This window comes from Apteryx rowi, unplaced genomic scaffold (genome assembly GCF_003343035.1).
Source record: "Apteryx rowi isolate R43461 unplaced genomic scaffold, aptRow1 scaffold_680, whole genome shotgun sequence".
NCBI lineage: Eukaryota > Metazoa > Chordata > Aves > Apterygiformes > Apterygidae > Apteryx > Apteryx rowi.
The window spans coordinates 238669-254353 of NW_020450961.1; the positions used below are offsets into that span (position 1 = coordinate 238669).

The window sequence follows — 15685 nt, forward strand, 5'->3', positions numbered from 1 at the left end:
TGGCATTTTTCCCTTACGAAGGAATGTAACCTATGACAGAAAGGGCAGACATGGGAAAGAAGATGACCAACTTAACGGTAGTCAGCTGGAAATGGACAAAGACTAAAAGGTTAATGACAAAAGTGTAAATAAATTACGAAGCTACTCAGCTGGACAGTGCTCACTAGAGAAGCATACTGCAGTGTGCTTGCATAGAAACACAACACAGTTGCCAACTGGAGAAAGCATTCATATTTTGGACTTTCCCTTTAGCCAGCTTCCTGTTCGTACTGCCACTTGCTTGTTGTTTATCTTTTTTTCCAGTGTATTTGCATGGTAATTGCTGTTCTGTTAATCAGCTCTTCCAAAAATAAATGCAGGACTAAGTTGAGGTAATGATGTAGGAACTGTGAATTATGCAACATCTTCCTGCATGATCTGTACAATATATTTTGGGTGCAGAGGACAGATTTCATTTATTTATGAACAGTAGCTACCCCTTTTTCAGTTTTAAATATTAATCTCTTCAACATTGATTTAAATGACGTAAAATTGTCTTTGCTATTGAGTAAATCATCTCTGGAGTGGATTATGCACTAATTGATGAACTTTGTAGTAGATCTTTTCATTGAATTTTGAGGCCAGAACCTAATGAAAATTGCATTCAAAGTGCAGTACCAAAATAGATTTAATAGCTTTATCCTTTGTATGACTGGTTACAAGCACCATAAATTGGATATCTGTAAAGGTACTTCAGTATCTTTCTCTTTCTATGTCTTTTTTTTAAGTTGTCTTCTGTTACAGCTGTTTTAGTGATCTCCTAATGGTAGTTTGGATAGCTTGAGAATTTTTTAATCCAGTCTGAAAGGTTTGTGCTACATACTAGCGGGAGAATAAAAAGCCAAAATTAACTAGATCACTGACTTGACTGAGCTTGAATTCAGAATGCATGCACTTTTTTCCCCAAGAAGCATGTGCCTTCAACTGCATCAATACTGAATGCATGCTAACTTAAAATCTCTTAACCACATATGTGTATAACAACTAAAATGTATTTGAATTTTCAAAGCTGTCTTTGAGTTAATGCTTTGTATTTTGGTGGAGATGTCATCTTGTATTTGTGTCACATTTTTTGCAGAGAAAATAAGATGTAGAACTTCTGCTTTGGAAGCCATTCTAAACTTGATCATTGTGTACCACTTCAGAGATTAATGGAACTGTTTGCTTATGGTTGAGGCTTCTACCTTACTGTTTGCAGGGCGGTAATATGTATTTTCCTGAAGAGAGCAGTAATACTTATTAGTGGTTTATGATGAGCTGAAGTTAGCTGTTGACATGCCTCTTTTGGTGAGGTTTCATTATTAATGCCATAAGCTAGCACTTACAGCTTTCATGCATGGTTATGCTATGTTCTGCAAACTTGCTTAATTACTTCATCCGAGTAAGGTGTGCAGAATACTAAGCTATCTTGCTTAATTTTGGAATAATTCTTTATCCATTGGCTGACAATGTATTTGCAGCTTAAAAAAAAAAAAGTGAAAACTTAAGTGAAAACTTATAGCTATTTCTCAACCACCTTGGTGCGTATCATTTTGCTGAGAATAAGGGCAGGTGAGTTTTTTGCATCTTCAATTAACAGTAGACATAGTATGTCACGAAAAACTTTATTTAGCAGCTTTTGTAATATGAGGTGTCTTTCTTAAAATGAGGGTTCATGTTGTAACGTTGTATTTGAAAGAAATCAGAGGTTTAGCATTGAGAGAGTATGTATGGCTTTTCTTTTATGTGTACAAATGTTTACTTTTTTTTTATTTACATCATTTAGGAAATTTGTGCCATCACTAAAGCTGCTTTGTAAGGGTAATGTCACTTCTGCATCTTACATAGCTGTCAGCAGCCGTAGAATAAGGAATAGTTTCTTTTGCTTTGCCTGAGAAAATAGTAAAAATGGTAAATGGATGTGTTTTTGTGGATCTAGCTGGAGCAATTTAAGAAGCTACTGCCGCTGTGACTGAGTAGTGAATTTATTCCTGCTTGGTTCTATGTAGTTATCTGCATTAGCTTGAAATACTGGAGAATGAGCCTGGTTAAATTTTGCATTGAAATAGTTAAGAGTACTTACATGATCTGGTACAGTCTCATCCGAGGAGCAGCTTGCTGCGTTAACTCAGGCTGCTCTAGCCGAGTCCTGTGGCTGCTCCCGAGTCAGCGTTTTGTATGCGGAGGTGGTCTGAATCAGAGCTTGAGATCAGCAGCACGGTTTGATAAACTTTATTCTGTACACCTAAAACTTATAGACTGTGCCCAGTGTTGATCAGGAATATATATATATATTTGTTCTTTAAACAAAAACCAAGTAAGCTTAGGATACAGCACACCTTTGATTAGAGGCACCTCACGGGTATGCTGACAGCTGCTGAGCAGCACTTGCCGAAGACGGGTTTGCTTGTGCCGGGTCCTGAGCCACACGGTCGTGGCCGAGCCTCAGGCAGGCGCGTGCAATGGAAGGACGTGCTCCGTGCTGCGCCCAGCATCAGGCCGGCTGAGTCTGTATTGGCACAGCTATCTTCTGGGCTCTCCTTCAAAAAATACTGCCTTACTCCCCATCTTAATTTCTCAGAAAACTGGTAAGCAATTCTGATGTATGGAATGGGGCGGGTGTTTGGGGGAGGGAGTCCTGTCCCGTCCCCCCTGCCCTCTGCTTAATATCTCCCTCTGAGAAGCAGTGATTTCAGAGGGCAGTTTTCTGAGAAAGCAGCTACTACCCTTCTGGAGTAAAGAAAACAGTGAGCGTGCAGTGATAACTTCTGCTGTTAGATGAATGCTGTTTTCCGTAAAAGCAGTGTGAACAGAAGGTACAGCAGATCTAAAATGACCTTTTTTGCAACACTAATTTTAAAGGCAGATTCATGCAGATGCTGTTTAATCCACTGAGCAACCCGTTCACATGATCGTGAAGCAGACTCTTCAAAGTTGATCAGACCTCTTCTTAGTTTCATAACATTCTCCTCCCGAGCATTAAGACTGTTCTCCTTTTTTTTATTATTATTCTTATTCTTTCCTGCTACCGTAGAAATAAGAAAGCACAGGTGTGTTGTCCTTTGCACAAAGCTTGTTCTCTGCTCCTGCAGAGAGGACTGTTCTGCCTTTCAGGGAAAGGAAACTCAACACAACCCTCTCCAGCCAAGGTGCTGTTTACAGATAGGATTTATATTTAAAGGTTTTAATGGGATATTTTTATTGAAATAAAAATAAACATAGTAAAGATTTGAATGTTAAAGGAAAATACTTTTCAAACAATTCTGTAAACAGTGGATGCAATCTTGTAATGTTACAAGTAAGTAATAATCTTCGCGTATCAGTTTTCATTCTATTTTAAGGGAGAAATTAGTCTTCAGTGCATTAAGTGGCAGCCAATCTCTCCCCCTCTTCCTCAGCTGAAAGACCAACTGCAGATACATTTTGCAGGTGGTTAAGAGCTTACTTGTGAGTTCTTTTAAAATGATACAAATGTTTAAACTTTGTATTAAGCTATTTTAATTTTAAATGCGGAAAGAATGAATGCTAGCTAATTAAGAAATATACAAATAGCATGTTTCGGAAGGGAATAGGAAAGAGTCATGACTTTGTTCATATATATAATTACTCATTTTAAAAATGTTGTTAGAGGAAATTTTTTCTTGACTGCTGCAAAAAATAAAAAGGATCAGAATGAGTAGCAACATTCCCTCACAGTGGACTATAGATATAAAAGAATATCTGTAATATTTGACTTGTGCATCAGCCTGAAGCATGAATACCTAATTTTCACTGTAGCTTGTCACTGCAGTTCATTGCTACCTCTTATATTTTTATTGGTGTAGAGAAAGTGAATGGATGGTGGACAGTTGTCCTAACGTGAAATGCATTTGCTTGCAGTATACAAGCAAGATGGTGTTAAAACTAAGGGAGAGTCACCCTTGAAGATACACCTTTAGGAATTGTTAAACACAATCAGAAGAAGAATCTAAATTTATGTTGAGAGGAGGACGTGGTCTTTTCACGTCTCACAAATGAGTAGTACAAAAGAAACAATATTCTGCTCAATATAGAAAATCGCACCTGCTTTTGGATGAGTTGTTGGTGTTATAGAAATAGTTGTTATAATTGTACTCTCAGTACATGATCTGCAATGCAAAAACTGCATCATTCTACATATGCTAAAGACTGAAGAATAAGATTAGCACGAATGGGACCATAAGTAAAAGAGATTCTGTTAGAATTTGGGATTTCTTAGTTCACTTTTTTAATATATCAAATAGCCATTTGTTTATACAGATTCTAATAAATGGTTTAAAGCTAGTGTGACCTTTTTGTTGCTTTATATAGCTGTCAGTTTGAGATATTGACCACCACCTGATTCACTGACAAAATCTCATGTTAAAATAGTAAGTGATCGTTGTACATATGCGTACAGAAAAGGCCTCATCAGACATGTCACTGTTCAAGCTAATGTCTTTTTGTCAAACAGTCTTGTCATACGAGAAATGCTAGGACTAACATAAAAGTGTGAAGAAATAACATGCTCAAGATAGAATGACTATTTTTCTTTCATTCTTCTATTGCTGTTTGCTTTGCCATCACCTAGATTACTTGGCTCTTACACTAGCTATGACTACTTGAAAAGGAACATCAAGTGGTAAGACTGCTGTTGATGTGAGGATGTTTTAAGGTGTCCTCTCACTGTTACATTTCATCACAGGCATTATGTGCACTTAAAATTTTAAACTCATGAATTCTGAAAGTAAGTGCAATATATTGCAGTCCAAAATGACAGGTATTTGTGAAATCAGTCATTTCCCAAAAGGACCTCTTTTGGAGAAATATCTCTAGTATCAGCAAGAAATATTTTGAAAATAAGATTTTAAAATTGTCTACATTATGCACATAAAGCTGGTGAAGCTTAAGCTGATTGCATTTCTAATTAAGATGGCATTGTTCAAATACTGGGTGTATTTAGAAAAGCTATACTACAGCACATTTTCCTCCTTCTTGGCCAATTAGGCTTTTAAACACCTCCCTCCCCCGTAGCCACCCCCCAACCCTCAGTCTAAATTTTTATTTTGAAGACCTGCTAAATTAGAGAAAACTTTTTACCAAAAATACCCCAAGTGAAATTGAAAAATGAAGATCTGTAGGTAATTACAAAAATACACCTGAAATGTCATCTGCCTTTTGTTTGCCATCTTTGGTTTGTGTTACTAATCTCTTTCAAGATTCAATGTTGTCTTGAAATCTATTGTGCTTATCGATGAATGTTTTTATATTTAGGATAAGTTATTAAAGAAAACGTGTTTTTAATGTTTATAGGAAGAGATGGAAATCAAATGATCATAGAAGAAAAAATTATGGTGAAGGCAGGAACTCAGAACCCTGAGAAAACTGAACAGTCAAATATTGTTTTTACTTTATTTCAACAGGGGGAAGACAACTGATATTGAATCAATGGATAGGCCTGTTGGTGAAAAGCGTTATGAGTCAGTCCCTCAAGTTACAACTCCTCCTCCTGCTTCTTCAGTACAGTATACGCAACCTCAGTCAATTAATAGTCCTGTCCTGTCTCTCCCAGCACATCACAAGCCTGCGCTTTCTGAGGGTGAGCAGTTTGAAAGTTAACCTGTCTCATATGTTGTAACTGAGTTTGTGTTTATGCAGTTTACTGGACTGTCTTCTCCTTTCCCATAATTTGAAAGTGGCACAGATGTCTTGAGTCACTGCAAAACTTCCTCTTATGTTAAGGGAAGAGGATGAATGTAGAGCCTAGGGATCACTGCAGAATAACCTTCTGTTAAGGTGTCTCTTAAAAATATAAGCTTAGACTCATGAACTTTTAATCAAGCCACATAGTTCACTCCAAAAAAAAAAAAAAAAAAAAAAAGTATCATTTGTTGAGCACTTGCGTGGATGTTGCAGCATGTGAACTGGTAGCTGTGTTGTTCTCTAATTGAAATTTGAAACAGTTATTAGTGGATATAACTTTTTACTATATTCAGGTTGAGTCCTGTGAACTGATTTGGTGATCCTATCTGCACCTGTGGTTTCCAGGTGTTAATAGTCATCATAACTGTCTATTGGCCTCAGCAAAGATGGAATAAAATTTTCATTATTTAAAGATGAATCTCTGTATAGGCTTCTAAAAATAGAAGAAAAAAAGCTTTGATTTTAATATCCTTAGGAGGGATGTCTTGTCCAACTGAATTTTACAGGTCTATATAAGTGCATGATGATACTGCATTTGTATTTTTTGGCATGGTATAAATTAGTTTAACCTCTTAATTAAAAGATCATACTATTGTATCTAACATAAATTTAATGAAACATAGATAATTTGCCAGAGTGTACGAAACATAATAAGAAGATAGGTCGCCTAAGAGAGCTGAATCTTAAAATATATTTATCTAGTAGATTAAAAATTGGACAAAATGTATTCTCATTCCATTGTGTACAGGATTGGAAAATTCTGATGGTTATTGACAGTTTCTGATATTTTTATTTGCATTGCAGCTAACTCTGTGTCTGAGCCTCCTCCACCTCAGAATAAACCAGCAATTTTCAGATCCTCTAGAGAGGACACCGTGCAGTCTACTTTTTATCCTCAGAAAAGCTTCCCTGACAAAGGCCCCATTAATGGAACTGAACAGATTCAGAAAACAGTCACTCCTTCTTACAACCGCTTTACAACTAAACCTTACACGAGCGCTGCCAGGCCATTTGAGCGCAAGTTTGAAAGTCCTAAATTCAACCATAATCTCTTGCCAAATGAAGCTCAACATAAGCCAGAGCTGCCATCAAAATCTCCAAATTCTCCTCAACCGATTTTGAAAGCACACAGCTCGTCACAGCCTCCTGAGTTTGACAGTGGAATGGACACCTTCACTGTACAGGCAGACAAGCCTAAATATCAACCAAATAATGTTAATGCTGTGCCTAAAGCCATTCCTGTAAGGTAAGCATCTTGGCCTTTTGTTTGTTTTGTTTTGTTTCAGCTAGTACATCTTTGAAATAGTTAATCTATGAAACCACCAGTTCCTTCATTGCTCTGCTTCCAGCTTTTGTTGGTGTCAGCCCATAAGCCAAGATACTTGAAAGATTGCTACTATGATTCTGAAATTCTGCCAAAGAGCATCTGGATAGGTATTTAAGGTAGTGAGTCTTTACTGTCATATGTCCCTGTATCATCTTGCATCCAGTTTTTATCATTAAAAAGTGGCATGGCTCTTATTTCTCATACTAGAATTTTAACTCTTCTGGTAGATATTAATCACTTGCCCTTTTTGTTTGTCTCTAGAAGATGGAGTTAATTTCTAATGATAGCTGTTGCACCAAATTGTATTAACTGTGTGTGCATAGAGGAACAGTTCTCAGTTCATTTGCGTGGGGGACATTTCAAAAGTATTCGTGAAAAGAGAAAGTCACTTCAGCAATTTTGTATTGGCTCTTCTTACTATGAGACCAAACAGCAACTGCTTAAAAGTAGCTTGCATTTGCCTAGTGTTCTTGAGCAGTCAGAAGTAAAATATGTCAACAGTAACAAATAGTATCTGTTCTTGGACTCTTTGCTGACTTGTTTTGATTCGTATTAATATTTGCAAAATAGTGTTTTACTATTCTGTGATCTCAAAATAATCATAATGCATGAACCAGACTTGAAATCCTGCTTGCTCCTTCAGTGACTCAGAAATATAATACAAGGTTGAATCCTATTTGCTCTAAACCGATGAGGAATATTTTGATCCTGTATAGTCACAGACTACTAAAAATCTTGAAATTATTGATTTCTTCATGATTTCTACTTTAGAAACTGATCTGAAATTTATTCAAATTAGCAATTTGATGATAATTTTTCTCTTTAGTTGTATTATGGCAACCTGGAAAAATCTGTTTTAAGAGTTTCATTTTCAATGTGTATCTTACAGTATTAAACTGAACAGTTTCTTCTTCCTTTAAAGCTGAGAGAGAAGATTCAATGTGGCTTGCATAAGAATTATTACTCCTTCTGATATTAAAGTCATAATGTTATAATGTAGTCTTGGGAGGAAGAATGAAAGCCTTTAGATCTCTAATATGTTTAGTCTTACTAAGCAGAAGTGTGTAGCTGGAACCCCAGAAGTGAGCATTTGAAAACATAAGCTCCTATAAATTTTCAAAGTTTGTGTACTTTGTTTTTTTTGGGGGGGTGGTGTTTTGTGAGTGTGCGTGTGTGTGTTAGTGAAAACATCCTCTTCTCAAGGTAGAACTTGAACTATTTTTATCTTAGTTGTCTCAAGCATTGAGTGTCGGACATATTTCCTTAAATTGGTGATAGCCTACTGTAGGCTGTGCACTGGTAAAATAAGTTACATGAAAGTATATCACTGATTTTTCAGGAAGAAAATACTGATAAAACTGCTAGGCTTTAATCTCTGTGTTATATTCAGCCCTTCAGCACTAGAGGATGAGGAGGAAGAAGATGGACACACTGTTGTAGCCACAGCAAGAGGTGTATTTAACAGCAATGGTGGTGTACTGAGCTCCATTGAGACTGGAGTTAGTATTATTATACCACAAGGAGCCATTCCAGAGGGAATAGAGCAAGAAATATATTTCAAAGTCTGCCGAGATAATAGTATACTTCCACCTTTGGACAAAGAGAAAGGTAAAAGCTGGTGCTATAACTTACTATATTATTTAGTATTACTACCACTTATGTTTAGAGGGAAACATGGTCTTTTCCACATCTGACAAATGAGTAGTACAAAGGGAACAGTATTCTGCTCAATATGGAAAATTGCAAGCAAGATGGGAGGTGTTTTGTTTTGTGTGGGGTTTTTTTTTTTGTTTTTTGGTTTTTTTTTGATTTTTTTTTTTTGACACTTAAACTGTAGTTTCAGGGATATTTTCTAGACATTAGGACCAAAAGAATTATCCAAAGCAAAATTAAAAACTAATTTGACTTGAATCAAATATCCAATAAAGTCTGGAATTTATTTCAGCACTTCAAAATATATATTTTTAATTTGTCTGAAAACACCTTTATTTTCTAACTTTATTAAGAAAGAAGGATATGCTTTGTGCGAAAGAGAGAGGGGAAAGGAGGGATATATAAAAGGGATGAGTACTGTATCTTACAGTTCAGGAATCCTTCCCTTTCCCCCTCTGTCTTTAACGTCACTATTTCAGTGTACAAGCACCAGATAAAACACATGTGATATACAGACTGTCAGATTCCCAGTTTCCTCAAGTCAAGAAATTAAAAGGCTTAATTTCATAAATTTGCAATTACTGGCAATCCACGATTGCTTTGAATCTTTATAATTCTAGTGTAACATGCTCCTTAACTGAATAATCTTAGGTTACCCCTTGGAGTGTTAAATTGTAAAAATAAACCTACGTGTTTTTATGCTGTGCAGTTTCATTGTTAGGATAGGGGTTGTAAGTTCCTGAGCTGCAAATAGGTGCTCGGAAGTACACAAGTATGTCTAGGAGGCTTGATTCAGCCCAGTGTGCCTTAAATCCGTATGAGCAGAACATCACCAGGCACAGCATAAAGAGAAGCGTTAGCAAGGCTGATACAGATTTGGGGTTTTGTTACTTCTGATGTACCTGCTTAGAATTTAATGCCAAGAAAATCCCAACATGGTTTAGTCATTCTTGTTTATCCTTCTTCATTTGGAAATAATGTGACATGTACCATTGAAAAGTCTCTGGAGCACTCTAAAAGGGGCAATGAGAAACAATCTTGATAAGTGCTATTCTTTATAGTTCAAAATGATCATACTGTTCTGTAGAATTAAGTATCATGTAGCTCTGTAATATAAGTATGTAATAATCTGAACCTATTTCAGGAAGAATAGGTAACTTGTTTTTTCTTCCTGTTAACTGTAGGTGAAACGCTTCTTAGCCCCTTGGTAATGTGTGGGCCCCATGGACTAAAATTCCTGAAACCAGTGGAGCTGCGCCTGCCACATTGTGCGTCTATGACCCCTGATGGTTGGTCTTTTGCTCTAAAATCCTCCGACTCCTCGTCGGGTATGCTGTCCTCCCTCTGTCCTTTTGGGGCTTTTGGGTGCTATCGAATAATTTAAGTTCATTTGGCTAAAGGTGATGCTGTGTAATATAAAGAACTCGATCATTGTATTTGTGTCAGACTCTCCCATTTCACTTTCATTACAAATGTCTTTTCTTACATTTACTCATGGTGCAAATTCATAGCTACAACCATGACTGACAGCAGAAAAACAGAGTAATATCTTTATCATTAGTCTATTAAATATTACCGTATTTTTCTATTCACGCTCCTTTCTTGAGGACTGCTACAGCTGAATACACTTGAAATGACAGTCGCACTAAAACTTGAGAGGAAATGATTATGTACCTCTGATTGGCCTTTGTAACATAACTGTTGTTTGTCTGTTGCTTAATTAACCATATAGGACTCTGGCAAATCTTAACAATCTGCATGTTCATAAATCATGATTTAACACTTGTTAACTGTTTCCATGTGTGCAAGTTGATGCTAACAATTGGATCATTTAAGAAAACTATAGTGTTTAGTAAAAACATTTACAATTTATCCTAATGTAGCTGGATTTTCCACAAGACTTTTCTTGCTTGCTTCTGCCTATTTTTTCCTCTACCACCTTTGCCCAGAAGTTTCGGGTTGATAGTAAAAGATGCAACTAGATTGCAATTTTATTTATCTGTCCATTTTTACCTCACTGTGGCTTTCTGGGAACAGGGGAAAAATGTGTTGGCTGAAATTGTCAATGATGAGCCTAAGTTAGAATTCCTGGGCAAGTTTCAAGCAATTTCATGACATGGCTGTGAAGTTAGAGATATACAAAACAATGTTTGCACATTTGGGGAAAAAGTCTTAAGGTTTTATTCAGCTACCTTCAAAATTTATGGTGAAAAATTTGTACCATTAATGTGTACATATGATCTAAATGATGACTGAAAAATGTACTTCTGTATACAGCACTTAAGCCACTGTGTATGCATATCTTCTGTCACTAATGTATCTATCACCGTCAACACCAAAGCACTGATGCTTTGAAAGAGTAAAGCATCGATCTCCTTGATGGGGATTCAATAACTTAGAGGTATTAATGGCAATAACTTTGTTGTTTTTATAAGCTATTATATGCATGTGTTGCATGCATCTATTTAACAATGTGTATATATGTGACAGTGTTAGAACACCGACACGAAAACCATAGGGTCCTGAAAGATATGTACAACAACTATGTACAAAGATGAGACAGCACTTATTTTGTAACTCTAACACCTATTCATGAACTTACTTGAAGTGAAGGGGGAGGATTCTAATCTTCTAAACAATAACTGAAGTTTCTGAGACATTTTTCTCCCTATCCAAAGTGGTGTGTGTGCAGTGCATGTGTGGGTGAGAGAGCAAGAGCGTGTATATTTAAACAGTAACACTTTATGTATTGTAAATATAACACCACATTCTGTTAATCTGAAATGGGATGTATATCATAACATTGCTCTTTTGAGACAAACTTTAAAATTAGGCAATTCTGTCTTATGATATGTAAGTAGACCATACTGTGTCTTAAATAAATAATTGTTTTCTCTCTTTTTAAATTAGTTGGTTATGGGACTCTGATTTTTCAGATGGCTTTATATAAACAGTTTATAGAATTCTATTTTTTCCCGTCTTCAATATTCTGCTCTGTCTCATCTTTTCCTAAATGTATCCATGTTCTGTCCCTAAAATGACATTCATTTGCACTTACTAACACCCTTTTTGCCACATTTAAGCCTGCTATCAATATACCATACTGTTAAACCCCCTCAAACTCTTGAATGATTTTGGTGTTAAGACCAACTGGGGAAAAAAAAGTTGCCTTTTGTGTCTACACCTATTATAATATGTTAGAACAAAATTCTAGATGGTCATTTTCTCAAAGCATTTGTGTGTAATTGTGGGAGAAACATCCTCAGCAGCTAGAGGTTGCACTGGCTGCAATCTAATCCTCTTTATTTAGGAGGAAAGGTTGGGAAAATATCTGCTGTAGTGTCTCTTATGTAAAACAAGAACCTAATCCTCCTAAACTCATATTCTACCCTCTGACTAATGCATTCAATCTTGGCAGTCTTGAGTGGAATTCCTGCATCTAGAAAAATAGAAAATCCTCCAATATTACCAAGCTTCTTAACTGAATTAATTAGTTTTACCTGGCTGTGGTAAACTTGCTTGCATTCTCTAAACTATACACAGGCCATTTCTACTTTTTGTCCCTACATCGGACGTTGCCATCACTCAGTGCATTGTGTACTTCATTTTGTTTTCATGAGTTCTTCAAGAAAACTACATGGAGTTTACATCAGTCTCATTTAATACAGAGGTCTCGGGTGTTTGCAGTCTGTAGGACTGGGTGCTCTACCATGTTGCTCATTTCTCAGGCCAGATCTGCTTTGGCCAGTCTATGTAATGCCATTTATCTGGAAGGCTTTAAAGAATTTCATTACATTTTTTCACTGTTGTACCGTAACAGGATGATGATACTCCTTTTATAGCAGCAGCATTTAGTGATGTTTTTAGATGGGTAAATGAAGAATAAATTTTCCAGCTGAAACTGTAGGTGACAGTTGAGTAGGCAGACGGGAATGTCACTTTTGTCTGGTGAGATGGCACCTGATTACTTTTCCCTTGTAACAGAAAGTTAGACGAGACCTTGATCTTGAGTGGATAAGATCTGCTGTAGAAGTGTTCAGTATAGATCAGCAGACTAGAATCTCTTTCAGAATGTCAGTATAAAGCTTTTCCAAAACTAATGACATCTTCAGGCTCTTATACTAGCGCACTGGGTGTAGATGCAAAATAATAACTTCAGTCCCCTCTACACTAACTTTCATAGTAGAAACTAAAGCTCACCTGTATGTCATAGTGCTTTGTTACAACATAACTTCAGATTGACTCATCTATATTCAAAATTATTTAAGAACTTTAAAAGCTACTCTGGGTAGGATGCATTTGAAATGTCTTAATATTTTGTCGACCTATGAAAGAGCTGGTGAGTGCCTGATCTGCTGTTAATATTTTACAGAAAGCACTGTGTCGGTGCTGCAGAGTAAAACGTTTTATACTTAACAATTCTGGAAGAGCTTTTTTTTTCTTTTTTTAACAACTGTGTTCTGTCCTATATTATAAGAATAATGTTTTAAAAAAAACAAAAAACAACAACAAAAAACAAAGGTTGATTTAGAATTTAAGAGGTCCTGTCCAAATACTTGGTTGTTTCAAGATGTACTCTGTTTGACAGCGGATACTAAACACCAGCATTGTGTTTTCCTCCCACAGGTGACCCCAAAACCTGGCAGAACAAGTCTCTTCCTGGGGATCCAAACTATCTTGTTGGAGCAAACTGTGTCTCAGTCCTAATTGACCACTTCTAAATATTAAGCTAGCTGACTGAGTAAATAATGTGAAACTGAGATGGACCTTACATATAAACTGAACCACTCTATCAAGTATTAACTGTTCTATAAGTGATAATGGATCTTAGTGTTTAAGCATCTTGCTTTAACTAACAGTGGTTTAGCAAGTACACTCTTTGAACCATGGTCACAATACATGCCACAAACAGGGAGTGTACAGTGGGAACAAGGTAGGGTTCTTGCAGGTTCTGTATGCTTTGGTTTGTTGGTTTGGTTTTTTTGTTTTTTTTTGACACTGCTAGTATTTCATTGTTTAAAAAATTGCAAGTACCAATGGGATTATATACAGAGGAATTGAATTAGCTCATACTCCACTGGTGAAAACACAGAATTTGGTCTGCCTTTTTACTACTCTGTGTTTTGTAATGCACAAGACTACGTTTTGGTCTCTAGTTTTTAAACGACTTTTGGTGTACATGTTCAATGAAATGGCAATCAACTCTGGCTAGCACAGTTTAGATGTTTTCCTCTGCTGAGAGGATAATGCAAACAGCTCTACTTAATTGTATATGGAAACATTGTCATAAGAACGGGGTCGGGGGGGGGGGAAAGCATGTGAGATGACTATGGTTCAGTTGCCTCTGTGGATTTGTAAATTAACCACATTATTACAGACCTATTAACCAGCAGGGATGCCTTACCCTCATGTTTTTAATAGTCTTAGCTCTCATAGATCTCTGTATTAAGTTTATATGGCTTTTGTGCTTACCTAGATAATATATCATGAGAGATTGGGGAAAAGGGGGGGGAAAAAAGGAAAAAAATTGTGAATTTGCTTTAGAGAACAAGTACTGTTTGTGTTGATCAGCCAGAAGAGAAACAGAAGAAAATGATGGTATGTTTTCTGCTATGCATTTGAAAATTTATAGACGTTAGACTGCTTGTATATAATGCGTGCATACCACTTCTGTTCTTGGTTTGTAAATTAACTTTTATAAGCTTTACCTTTTTATATATATAAATATATATAAAAACAAACAAAGTTTCTTAAGGATATCTTTGTATTCTCATACCTTTTGAGCCTTGAACTTTGACATCTGGAGCAATAAAGCAGCATTTCTACATTATATGAACAAGGACACTTTTTAAAATGCACAAACTTGTTACATTTTTAAGTGCTGCATTTAAAGAATATAACTTGGAATTCTCTACTTTGATTAAATTCTTGAAAAGTATCCCTACTGTAATTTGTGATAAGGATGCTGTACTACGTGCCCTGAAATGTATTTTTTTACTAATAGACAATTTATTATGGCACATCAGCACTACTACTGTTTAGATAATACATCACTGCATTCTGTTAATGAGTTATTAGCTATTCAGGTGTGGCTGATTTATTTTTCTTTGCAGTTATTAAAATTACACATTTCTAAATATACAGAATAAAACTGTTTTTAAAATAATAAAGGAGATTCCAGTACCTTATTGTTTCTGAAATGCATTTATGTGGTGACATGACAAAATCAATTTTGGTTTCCTATGTAAGTAGGTAGCGGATTAGCTGGATTCTGCCACATGTTCTTCCAGAACTCTTTGTGGAACTGAATAGAATGGTCCCTATCAGGGTTCCTGGAATGAAGAACTCCAGTCTGGATCTGGACAGTGTTTGTTTTCCAGGAACGTGCTGTGATCCCAGACCTGTGATGGCCTCAGCATTCCTGCAGATAATTACACAGAATTTGCCATTATCCCTGTAGCTCATGGAGCAGATGCAGTGCTTTAAAATGGTTCTGAGGCATAAGGCAGTATTCAAGGCTTTCTTTTCTTAATTTTTATTAATTTATAATTGTATAATTTTTATATGTATCTTCTTGCAAACCAGTGGAGAGTGTGTGTAATGGATTCCTTGAAAATGCTTGGTATAAGTAGGAGTGGAAGTCTTGTCCCTTGAATCACTATGTTGATGCTAGATTCCATATTATTCCTACTCTGCCAGATACTTCGGTAGTATTCTAGCATGTCCAGTTACATATAGTCTAGTTGCAAAATTTTTAAGTTACTCCTATTAGAATCACGTTATCAGTATTGTTTGGAATGCTCAGTGACTAGCTAGTAAGCTAATCTTATTCTGTAAGAAAATATTTAATAAATTCTAGCAAGGATTGTAAATAATGCTGAAAAGCAATGCATAACCCTGATGTTTTCTTTCTGCATTTTTAATGATGAGCTGATTAGAGTTTTGCCTCTCAGGCATGACATATCCTGGAAGATGAATTCACTGCTA

General features: G+C 36.2%; 1 protein-coding gene across 9 annotated transcripts in view; it reads left to right on the forward strand.

Moving 5' to 3' along the window:
* Positions 1-14868, forward strand: part of TJP1 (tight junction protein 1) — a 50385-nt gene extending 35517 nt beyond the window's left edge. For 4 of the 9 annotated variants that reach the window (XM_026086095.1, XM_026086099.1, XM_026086096.1 and 1 more), the window contains 5 exons: positions 5439-5614; positions 6523-6964; positions 8436-8653; positions 9883-10026; positions 13325-14868. In XM_026086095.1, the coding sequence (XP_025941880.1) occupies positions 5439-5614; positions 6523-6964; positions 8436-8653; positions 9883-10026; positions 13325-13419 (1075 nt within the window). In that variant the 3' untranslated portion in view covers positions 13420-14868. Of the gene's footprint in view, positions 1-5438; positions 5615-6522; positions 6965-7067; positions 7162-8435; positions 8654-9882; positions 10027-13324 lie in introns of those variants that run through there. The other 5 variants (XM_026086097.1, XM_026086101.1, XM_026086098.1 and 2 more) reach the window with 3 other exon arrangements.
* The last annotated feature ends 817 nt before the right edge of the window (positions 14869-15685 follow it).